Raw genomic sequence first — 12,153 nt, 5'->3', positions numbered from 1 at the left:
GGGGGGGGAGTGTTTGCCTTCCTCTGTAGTGACGGACAAGGCTCTCTTCCTTGGATCTCTCAAGCATATTTTAATAATCCTGTCATTGTTGTCCCCCTCCTTTAACTGTGGCAGGTTAGGGTGTTATGCATTGAAGATGTGTGACAGGGCTGATTGGCTGGATATGGAGGATCCTGCCTCAGGCAGGGGGTTGGGCTAGATGACCTCCAGATGTCCCTTCCAGTCCTACTTTTCTATGATTCTATGACTTACATATCCAACATTGAAGGTAAATGGACAGTATGTAATCCTCCATTTTTTAAATATACAAACCTGGCTAGGAAATATATCATTGCAAAATCTAAATTCTAATTTTAACTGAAAGAAAAAACAAAATCGTTTCAAAAAGGGGAGCAGACAGACGGTCTAAACTCACAAGTTTAGTGTTGCTGAAATCCTTCTCCATGTTCTCTGCTATGTTCTGTAGTGCCAGCAGTTGTATATCCATTTCCTGAAGTTTTGTGGAAAGATACTCTTTGCTAATCAATTTGGCTGACAGCCCTGGAGAGGGGATGGTGCTGACATCCTCATGCATCAGGTTCCAAGTCAGGCTGTCTCTGAAAGAATCTGACTTCATATTCTCTTCTTGTATTAGCAATGACACATGCTGGAGATGTTTATCTTGAAACAAAAGTGGGATGGGGGTGGGAACAGTGTCACCTTCAAACTTTTCAATATTAAAGGTGTGGGCACGTACATGAGATTTACCTCCATGTTTTGAGGTGCAAACAGGATTAAAGAAATGGTCTCTTTAGTATATAAATCTTCTTGCTCCCAAACCGAAGAAAAACATTCACTGTTCCCATTATCCCAGAACCTACAGAAATCTGGGGATCTATGTCACAAGGGAGGGCTGAAAAATGTCCACTGTTCCTTCTGCTTGGCAACAAGTGGGAATTCTTCCAAGACATCACTGCATTTCATAGAGCCCTTTCGCTACAGTGGAATCCTAACCCTTTTGACAAGCAGCTCTCTGGCAGTGCAGGCTCCATTGCCAGGGGATGACAACAGTGAGAATGGTGAAGAATCACAGAGCATCTCAAGAAGAGAAGGAGCTCAAAGGGAAAAACAAAGTGCAGAGCAACTCTGGAGTTTCTCAAGTGGAAGGGCTAGGCTTGAAGGGAGTAGAAAAGAATGGAAAAATGGCCGTGTCTTTCAGGTAGAAGGGAAATGGCACTACAATGAAAGTTTTTGTTCGCCTTTTTTCTGTTAAATAAATATACGAGTCAATTAATACTTGTTACCTTTTCTCTGAAAATCACTGGGAGGAACTGTATTAGTGACAGAGGCTGCCAAATGATGCAGTTTGGCAGAAGATGGCACTTCAAGGTTCTCAAGTTGTTGTGTGGTATCTGTCATTTCTGTAGATTCAGGTATGACAGGAAAATCCTTCAGGAGATCATTATCTTCAATGTCAATCACGCTGATATATTTGTGTGTAACCTGAACCACAGGAGGAAAAAACAAAAAGCAATACACATCATATACATGTGGCAGACTGTTCATTATCTCCAACTCTAACCCATTTATTAGTTTAGGTGGTTGAGTTGAACAAGATAGTTATGTCTTTGGAATAAAAAATAAGTCCTTCTATAAGGTTTCATAGATATTGGTGAGGTGAACTCAAGTACATGTGAATAGTTACAAATAGCATGTTGAAATTCTTTTATGAGAAAAATATTCCTGAGCACTAACCAAGTCAGGTGTAGCATCAGGCTTCTCTTCTGCTGCAGGGGGAAACCTGAGGTTTAAGTACACATCTGGTGTCAACATCTGAGGGACACTTGAAAGCAATTGCTCTATAAAAGAAAGGAATTGCCACATACAGTAAATACTCCCGGCATACTTGAAAAATTATTTAGAAACAGGCATGTACTTACTGAAGGATTACAGAAAGCCTGTCATCCAAGCACTTTTACAAGAGTAAGTGTATTTGATATACTATGTCATACTGTTATTTAATGTTCATTCAGCATAATTTTTAGAGCAAAATCAAAATAGAAAATGGTGTTATAGAACACTATAAATTATAACTTGTTTCCAAAACAGTCTTTTACTTAAAACTTCCCAAATTGATGTCTTGCTTTAAACACACAACTTATTAGGAAAATAAACCCCATAGAACACACATTATTTTGCAATGCAGTAAATTACTAGAGCACAGAACAGTATGCCCAAAGTGGCAGTCTTAACCTAAAATGAACAAAACATGGCTGGTAACAATCATATACTGGCAAGAACAAATTATCCGTGTGACTTAACAGGTCTGTCCCATATATGACTTCTATGGGTCTAGACTAATTTAATAAAATTATAGTAATCCTCCTTCTGCTAGCTATACATTCTAATTGGATATATATTAAAATACTGGCATTAAAAGGGTATCTCCATTACAAATCCCCATATTCAGGGGCTTAAAACTGTAAAATAAAACAAACAGAAAACCCATTTCAAATGAAAAAAATCCTCACCATACGCTCTCCTCTGAACAAATCATGCTCCTTCACCTTCCCACCTACTCCCCAAAAGTTTTCAGCACAAAACACAAATCAGATGCCACTTTGCAAAAACCGGTTTGAAAGATCAGAGGAACAACATCCTGCGGAAAAATATGAGAAAGCAGATTGCTTTCTCAAGACAAAAGCATGGACTATGGCGTTATAAAGTGCATTCACAGAAATCTTTTCATGAAATATTTATATTACAGTAGCCACTGCTTATAGCAGGCATGTTGGGTGAACATGTATGACATGTCAACTATTAATCTGACATGCACAATGCTCCCAAACCACTACTGAACAAAGTACCACATTAACTTATTAAAAAATCATAAAATGCAACTCACCAAACTGTAAGCGTAACTTGCAACTACTTATGCATATGTTATTGAGTGTTAAGTCCTATTTGCCTAACATAAACAGTCTTGGATTTCGTTAGGGGTATGGATTGTATTTCAACTTAACTTTCAACTGCTCATGTGCCTTCTACAATATACTGTCAATTCAGCTAGTGGATATATTTATTTGATAAAATGCAGAACTTCTTTTTACGGAAAACACCAACAATCAACAAGATGACAAAGCCAGACAGCACACCTGATGCAGGAGCAGAAATGGCTGATTGCTTTTTTCCAGGCTTAGAAAATACATCTTCAGAGCCAAACTTGACATCCTGATGTGACCCGAGAACTTGATTGGTAAGAAAAAAGCAAAATTAAAATAGATTAATATAAAGACAAGTAAAAAATGTTATGTGAAAACATATAATACTTATTATCCATTGACAAACACTCTCAAAGAAAAGAGATGTACTATATTTACTTGAAACCAAGGCACCCCTGAATTTAAGCAACCACCAAATAAATAGATTTTATATATGGAAAATTTATAATTTTTTATAATTTTCCATGTCTAGAATCTAATTATTGGAATGTCGCTGTGAATTTGTGCCCCTACCTCACTGCTGCAAAAAAATGGTAACAGATAAAAACTCCGAATCAGCAGAGGAAAAAACACTTCACTGAACCACCACCCCAATCTCTAACTTCATACTCCCTGTTTGCAAGAGTAGCCTATAAAACGCTTTCAGAAGATGGGCCTTGGGAACTAAAATTGATAACTGTATTGGGCACTACCAAACACAGACTTTACATAGAAGAATGGTTTAATGGCTCATTTTATGGCTCATTTACTTGCTCCATGCACTTACCTCTCTATTCCACAAGTAGTAACAATTTTCTTGGCTTCTGAATGATCTTATTCTTTGACATAATTAAGTTTAGCTATTTCAACAGCTCTATACTTGGTCTGTAACTATTTCTGATAACAGCTCCATAGGTGTACTACCCTCTTCCCTTTTTAAGTGATGATTTTCATTTACATAATGAAGTTAAACAAAAATAATTGTTCTACCTGGTATTTAGTGTAGACTGTATCTGCTTCACTATAATAGCATGGTTGTAATTTTTTAATTTGAATATCTTCAGAAACAAACTTCTACTATATACTGTGAATTATGTATTTTCATTTATACCCAAGAGAACTTTTACAATTTTTGCAATCTCCTATAATCTTTATAATCTTTGCTAACTTTTACAGTCTTTAAAATATTCCTGATGATGGGTGCTTGTGCCCAAAAGCTTGCAAATAAATAAATTTTTTTGCAAAATATCTAGTTGGTTTAATAAAAGTTATCACATTTGCCATGAATTTTGATTCCTTTTGCCTCTGGACCAGTACAGAAACAACCCGAATACCTGACCCATGGAAGACACTGAATTTTAGCCACTTTTTTAAATGAAAACTTGATAGTTTTAGAAGAAGAAAGCCAAATTTACCACCTGAAACGTAGACCCAGTTCCTGCCTTTGTTTGAGCTAATTTGCACTCTAAGAGCATGGAGATACCTCTCCACAAAAGAGATTCCAGCCCGGAAGAGCATTCAATGTTTCCAGTCTTCAGTGAATTATGAAACATAATAACCAGAAAGAAATATGATTCAACATCCTGCTTACAACCAGAAAACATTGAGGTAAAAAGACTTTTCCAACTTTTCTCTGAGCCCAATCTGCACAAAATGAACTGTTCCAAACAGGAAACTTTACTACTACACCTTCAGCTCTCCTGTGAAATATGAATTTTCATTTTCTAATTAGGAGAACTTTTACAGTGTTTGCAATCTCCTAAGCCTGAAGAAGTTTCCCTGTGCCCAAAAGCTTGCAAATAATGAATTTTTTTGCAAATATCTAGTTGCTCTAATAATATAAAACCTCTGCCACACGTTTTGATTACTATATAATTTAAACATTTAAATTTTTAAAAATCACGATACCAAAAACAAATCTAACAATATTTTTGGACACATTTACAAATAAAAAATGAGAAAATATTACAATACTCAAAAAGCAGTAATGGAAAATAAATGGCTGTAAGACAGTAAAGTAATAATAATGGTCGTAAGACAGTAAAGCAAGTCAAAATGGGTTACAGTTGGCATATTACCTGGATCTGTATTTGTACTTGCATCTTGAACTTCTGCAGGTTTTTTCCTTGTGGAAGCCATGAAGTGTAGAGCTGCTGAAGTAGTACCAGCATCTCTGAATGTGTCTAAAATGGTGTAAAATAAAATGACTGTATATAACTAAAGAAAGATGAAAGGAAAAATATACCAATAAGCTTCCTTTTATAATACAACTAGCTAATTTACCACTGCAAGTCTACTATGTCTTATATTTTTAGACAAATTTAAGCATATTTCATTAAAAATGTTTAAAAAATATTGGTAAAGATATTTGCCCAATTTCATTACCATATCATTATCTGAAAGGATCCTACTCCACTGAATTTTAGTTGCATCAACTTGAATCAATCCTGAATTTGGCCAGATCATGTTTAAAGGGAAGGGCTAGGGGCGTGCATGTGTAAGTAACATATATGAAAGGCAAGGATTTCTTAGGGTGATATCTTTATTGGAACAACTGTACAGTATAGTTGGGATAGTTAGACAAGCTTCTGAATGCAAGACATTCTTCTTTGGGTAATATAATATATATAATACGTGTGTGTAAAACAGAAATTTAATTTGTCTCTATGTTCTAAAGCAAAATGCATATATTTCTTTACTATTCATGTTCAGGGAATGGATTCTCTTTTTCTTGCTCTAGCAAGATTAGATATAATGATGACTTAATGATCCATAAAGAAAGATGACTGCTCTTTTTTTTTCCGTGAATGTTCTTTTGCTCCCTTGCTAAACAGCCAGTTTAAAGAAAGCATGTGTTTGGTTCATAGCCTTAGACACATCTTAGATTTTGACTTTTTTTTAAAGGAATATACATATACATACCAAGTGAAGTGACAAAATCATCTGCTAGATAACAGCTGGATTCTGTTTGCTGAACCTAATATGAGAAAAATGTGATTGATCTGGTTACAGGATTTCTTGATGCTTTCAACTTCTAAACATGTTGCCTTTGAGCAGGGGTTTTAAAACTTATTAGAAAGCATAATTTCTCTACCTTCTTTGTTTCATTATGGCATTATACCTAGACAAAGATGGAATCAGACAGGTTGATCACTTATGTTTGTATTTTTTTTAATTATAAACATTTCAGAGATATTTAAAGGAAATATTCAGGCTGCAGCTCAAAACATTACATCTCACTTGGGTCTTTCCTGAAGTGTTTTTTGTTTGTTTGTTGTTTTTGATTTACTTAATCTGGGTTTATATCACTCTTTATATGAATCTGGTCCTGATAGTACTATGTCCACCTTCCATCAAATTTAAATGCTGCATAGGAGGGATTTGAAGAACAAACACAAATAGTTTTACAATTTACAATATCACAGCCTATCATTGTATGTACTCATGTGTATAAATGTCAACTCAGCTCCAAAACTGTATAAAAACGTGGATGCGCTAGATTTTTTTTACAGAAAAAATCAAGGTGATCATAGGAGTAACCATAAAGGGATTTTTTTTAATGCTGATAAAACTCTTTTTAGCATCTCATAAATATTTATTGGAAGCAAATCTAGTGATGTCTTGCACAACATTGTCAATGGCATCCTTTTATCTGTGAGAGACAATGGATATCCCAACCTATGACTTAGATGGTTTGCAGTGCCTCATGTGACTGAACAGTCCAATCTGAGATTTGCATGATCTGTGGCAATGGTTGCAAATGTATGTGTCATGGTTGGGTGCTTCAGGAGTGCTTGCTTCCTACGGACTCTTTTCTCTTCAAGCTGTTGGAGCCAATTTCTGTCATGGGCTTTAATGCCCTGGTGGAGACAACATTGTCACTTGTTCTGATGCTTGCCAAGGTTTCCCATTGGCCAGGATCAATTCCAAATGCCTTCGTTTCTCGCTTGCATGCGTCTTTATAGCAAAGCTTGGGGTATCCTGCTGTTCTTGTTCCTTCCAATAGTTCCCCACATAACATTGTCCCGGGAGTCAAAATAATGAGCGGCACTTACCAGCAGCTCGGGACGGGACATGCACGGGGCGGGAGGAGGAACCCACGCAGTTCATTAGCCACCTTTTTGTTCAATTATGGCCAGCTGATGACGTCAGCATCGGATGCCGGCCGGCGGAAATAAGAATGGCAGCTGCTGCCGCGGAGGGAGCGGACAGCACGGGTGAGGAGCTGCAGCTGCCGCCGGTGATGGGAGGAACCTTCACCGCAGGATCCACGGAGCTGGGAAAGCCGGCAAGGATGCGGATGGCGTGAGGCAAAACATCTTGACAGGAGCCTGCACCGGACAACATGGGAGCAACAGGCACGGTATCCGAAGATGCGGCTGTAGAGGCATCTGGGAGCAACGCGACCCACAGGTGGGGTGCTGGGATGACGGGGCACAGAGAAAGCCGCGCCAGGGAGGGAAGACTCGGGAGAGCCCTGAGGGGGTGCAGTCGGGGCAGGCATCGCCGCCAGTCCCAGATGGAGTGACGGGCAGAATAGAAGAATGCTGGAGGTGACTGGTCCGGGGTGGACCAGAAGGAAACCCCAGGGAGTGTTCGGGGTAGGCTAGTAAGAGGGTAGGGAGTGACCTGGTATTCTGTATTTTGTTGGTCCATTTATTTAGTCATCCCAGACAAAGGGGCAGACAGAAAGGGGCATGAACCCTGGGGATTGAGGCTGAAGAGAAGCTTCTGAAAGTTTACCTTTCCTTTTGTATGTTTTCCCCTGAAGGAAGGGGTGAAGGTGAGGAGGGCGGATAGGCAGGCCCTTACAGTGGTCGCAGTGACTAGGGGCTGCGGGCACTTAAAGGCAAAGCCAGAAGCTGTTACCCCACAGTGGGGAACGAGACCAACGGATGGGTGACGCACTGAAGGTGGCCTGAGGCCAGGATGTAGGGGTGGCGGAGCCCCGTGAGTGACCGCCAGGTGAACCCCGGGCCACCGAGTATCCTGTCAACCGACCCCTCCTACTGAGGAACAGCAAGTCGTGGCAGGTGAGAACAGGGTTGGCTACACGGGAAGAAGAGAGCTACTCCGGCACCGACATGAGCCCGGGAGGTGCTTGACATCCACCCGTAGAGCAAAGACCGCTCGAGAGTGGTTATTTGAAGCCCAGCAGTCACAAGCATGTCCTTGAGTATACATGCATCTTCCAATCTGCTCAAATGGCCTAGCCAGCGCAGTTATCTCTAAGTATGGCTGTCAAACTTGGTACATTTGCCCTTTGAGGAACCTCTGAGTTCGGAATTTTATTTTGCCATTTGATGCTGAGTATGTGGTGTAAGCAGTGCAGGTGGAAGCTGCTAAACTTTTCTCTTGATGTGCACAAATTTTCCATGTTTCCCCACCATACATGAGAGTGCTGAGTACTCAAGCTTTGTACATTAGCATTTTGGTCTTCATGGTAAGCCTTGAGTTGTTCCACGCTCATTTAGTTAGTCCACTGGAAGTGGTGGCAGCCTTTCCGATGCAAACATTAAATTTTTCACCCAGTGGTTGGTGGTCACTGTGGAGCCTAGGTAGCTGAACTTCTGGACTACTTCTAGCTGGTTCTCATTAAGGGTCATTGATGGATCTTGTGGAACTCCATGTCCTAGTACAACTGTTTCCTTTGTGCTGATAGTGAGAACAAATGCTTGACAAGCTCTTGAAAGGCGATCCATGAGTTTTTGTAGTAGGTCTTTGTCATGGGCTACAAGGGCAGCATCTTCAGTGAACAGAAGCTCCCTGATAAGCACCTTTCTAACTTTAGTGTTCACTTTTGAGTCCTGACGAACTGAAGGTTTTCCCACTTGATCTTGTGTGAAGGTACACTCCACCTTCCATATCTTTAAACGTGCAGTTCAGGAGTACCAAGGAGATTCCAAAAAGTATAAAGGCAAGAACACATCTTTACTTCACTCCACTTTTCATTATGACGCTGTCCGAAGTGGACCCATGAAACTGAACAGTTGCTTTCATGTTGTCGTGGAAGGAATGTACAAGACTTAACAGGACTGGTGGGCATCCTATCTTTTCTAGGACTGCAAATAGGCCTGCTCTGCTGACAGTGTTAAATGATTTGGTTAGATCCACAAAGGCGATGTACGATGGTCAGTTTTGCTATCTGCACTTTTCTTGAAGTTGATGCAGGGAAAATATCAAATCCAATGATGTCTTGCACGACACGCAAATATGCTATTCCAGTTTGATTATGCTACTTGTCTATTTCAATATTAACCAGCTTTCATGGCAATACATTTCTGTCTTTTTTAAATCTATATACCTTAGAGCAGGAGTAACCAACCAGCAAGATAAGTGTCACAATTGGCACAGGCAGCCTCTGTGTGGCACACAACAGATCAGGAAGGGATAGACAGCACAACAGCAGACAGGGCAACAGATCAGGCAGAGAAAGGGGATGAAAGTGACATTTGGGGAATGGCAGGGCATCTTTTAATTTTCAGGTGAAATTTGTATTTTCAATTTTGTTCCTGTCACCAGTTTCATGTTCTTAGATACCACATGTAATAATTTCACTATTGGATAATTTGCTTTTACCAGAAAATGTGGTAAAGCATTTTACAAGAACAAAAAAAAGATTTTTTTCTGTTAAAAGAACAATTTCTTGGAAAAGAAAGAATTAATAAAAAATGTGCATGTGTTGGGAAGAGGCATGTGGTGTCACTTAGAAAGGGATAGGAAAGGGTATCTACAGATTTGTCAGGATACTTGGTTTATAGCCTCTTGTTCCTCTTGTATCAGTGTTTTAAAATATTAAAGAGGAAAGAAAGAATTATGACTATTTTCTTATACCTGTGTCTCTGTTTTAACAGCTACTTCTATATCGTCACTACCAATAATAGAATCTTCTGGACGGAATGTCACACTTGTCTTTTTCTTTTCCTTCTCCTCTTTTATCTGATTCTCAGCACGCCTCTTCTGTCTGTTAAGATATTAATTACAACTAAAAAAATTACTTCAGTGATACTGGAAACATGCATCTTTCTAATAAGCAGGAAAAAACATTTACTATATTATTATATACCAGAAATTTGAGAAAACTAAGGTAAATGAAAAAATAACTATTGGTTTACTGAGACTTAATCAGAATAGCCTTTTATTGCCTAACAAAAACTAATATGGCTCAGCTATGGTTAAGTGTTCATAAAATATACAACAGTGAATCTGAAACATCAAAATTTTCTTACCAAAATAGCATGGTGATTCAATAAAACATTATTTATGTTATTTTTTGCCTACAATGAAAGGAAAAATACTATACAGAGGACCCTATAAGAAATGCTGTAGCATGAAATAAATCTCTGTTGCTATCAATGAACAATTCTTAACATGCAACTTTGTTCAACAGAGCTTATTTTAAACTCTACTGGCTGTTAGAAGTTATTTTTGTTTATTTTGAGTTATTTTGCTCTGCAAGCCATCCTAATTGGTGAGAGTGGTAGCATGTAAATCTAATAAACAAACACACATATATATATAACTTGTTTTCTTGAAAGAACTGTGAAGTGTCTTTAAAAACATTTAATGTCAGAGTTTTCAAAGGATACGTACTAGCTTAAATATTATAACATACATGATTTAAAACAAGATATTTTAAACTCCAGTTACTCTTTTACTTAGGTGTTGAAATCTAAGTTTAAGAGTGTGTTTTCAAAGCACTGTATTTCAAAGTACTGAAGGCACTAAAACATATTTTCCCACATACAACACACTCCCAAACAAAATATGCACTTTTTTTGGAAGGTGCATATTTTAGAAGGCAGAATGTATTAAAAAAAAAGACCGACTGACTATGACAGACTCAATCCTCCTGGGAACACAGACAATCCATGAAGTGTGGCACCAAGAAGTTTCTGGTGCCAGCTGGACACTAATGTTTCCAGGAGAACCTACTCTGTTCATATAAGGGTATCTCCTGACCCTTGCAAGCAGGGCTGTCAACTATTAGTAAATTTACAGATTGTCAGTTAAAAAAAAAATCAGGCAAAAAATGTCTGTCAGTAAAGTGTGCAAACCCCTCCCCCCCTCCTAAAACAACAAAGAACTTCAGTCATCAGGAAAAACACTGTGCAGCCTCAACTTCACTGAAGCTCCAGCAAAGAACAGCAGCACCACCTGGTATGTGGGCATGAGCGTAGCACCCTATAGGGAGTGTTCTCTCAGCCATGTGCTGCTGCTGTTGGGTCCTGGGTTGCCTGTAATACTACTGGGTGGCAGACAGGTTTCTGCAGGGGTCTGTGATGGGATAGGGGGATTGGTTCCAATGCAGGTAAGGCTGGGGGGCAGGATGAGGGAGGAAGCATGCTGTACGGTGCAGTCAGGAGGCATCAGTGTAGGGGAAACCCTAGAGGGGGGCAGCACAGTGTAAAACCATTGCTGCAGCCGAACTGGAATGCCAAGCCAAGAAAAAAAATTTTACTGCAAACTTTTTACTGACAACCAAACATTTTTTTTGTTTTAAACTATGGTTGATGTTAAACCCCCTAAATTCCAACCTGACCCTTCTAACTGGGACCTGGCAGGACAGAGCCGCTCTGAAGAGTTACATTTACATGATATAAAATGTACATCAGTAAGAATGGGGGTGGGCAAAATACAGCACGCAGGCAGGATCTAGCCTGCCAGGCCATTCTATCTGGCTCGCAGGGCACCTAAAAAATTTACTAAATTAATATTTATTTGCTCCCAGCTGCATGCCAAAGCTGACAGCAGCCAGGGTCAGTAGGATCCAGGGGGAGCCCTCAGCACGCTTACAGGCTTGAGCAACTGAGCCCTGGCACACCCCCAGCCAGTTGCCTGCTTTCCTGCCCCTGCCCTGCTTCAGCACCACATAGCTGTGGCTCCCAGCTGTATCACTGGACCGCGGAGCATGGGACAGTGCTGGCACAGGGGGGAGAGGTGTGTGTGTATTCAGGCTCAGTGGCTGTGTGTGTGTGTGCGCGCGCGCGCGCATGTGCAGGCTCAGGCAGTGTGTGTGTGTGTGTGTGTGTGTGTGTGTGTGTGTGCAGGCTGGGGGACAGAGTACGCGCACGGACTCAGGGGCGGAGTGTGCGTGGGTGTGTGGGTAGAGCATGTGCGGGCACGCAGGCTTGGGGGCAGAGCGTGCATGGGCGCGTGGGCTCAGGGGCGGAGCGTGTGTGTGCAGGCTTGG

At 40.0% G+C, this 12,153-nt stretch overlaps 1 protein-coding gene across 5 annotated transcripts in view; it reads right to left on the bottom strand.

The window, feature by feature from the left end:
* The window catches only part of CUNH5orf42 (chromosome unknown C5orf42 homolog), a 132,902-nt gene that overhangs the window by 29,573 nt on the left and 91,176 nt on the right, over positions 1–12,153 (bottom strand). For all 5 annotated transcript variants that reach the window (XM_019517948.1, XM_019517944.1, XM_019517945.1 and 2 more), the window contains 7 exons: positions 9,795–9,924; positions 5,883–5,937; positions 5,039–5,143; positions 3,135–3,227; positions 1,735–1,838; positions 1,284–1,482; positions 416–660 (listed from right to left, as the gene is read on the bottom strand). In XM_019517948.1, coding sequence (XP_019373493.1) covers positions 416–660; positions 1,284–1,482; positions 1,735–1,838; positions 3,135–3,227; positions 5,039–5,143; positions 5,883–5,937; positions 9,795–9,924 — 931 coding nt within the window. The remainder of the gene's footprint in view (positions 1–415; positions 661–1,283; positions 1,483–1,734; positions 1,839–3,134; positions 3,228–5,038; positions 5,144–5,882; positions 5,938–9,794; positions 9,925–12,153) is intronic.

This window comes from Gavialis gangeticus, unplaced genomic scaffold, assembly GCF_001723915.1.
Source record: "Gavialis gangeticus isolate Ggan-Ray unplaced genomic scaffold, GavGan_comp1, whole genome shotgun sequence".
In the NCBI taxonomy this organism is placed as follows: domain Eukaryota; kingdom Metazoa; phylum Chordata; order Crocodylia; family Gavialidae; genus Gavialis; species Gavialis gangeticus.
This window is presented reverse-complemented; position numbering and strand designations above follow the sequence as displayed.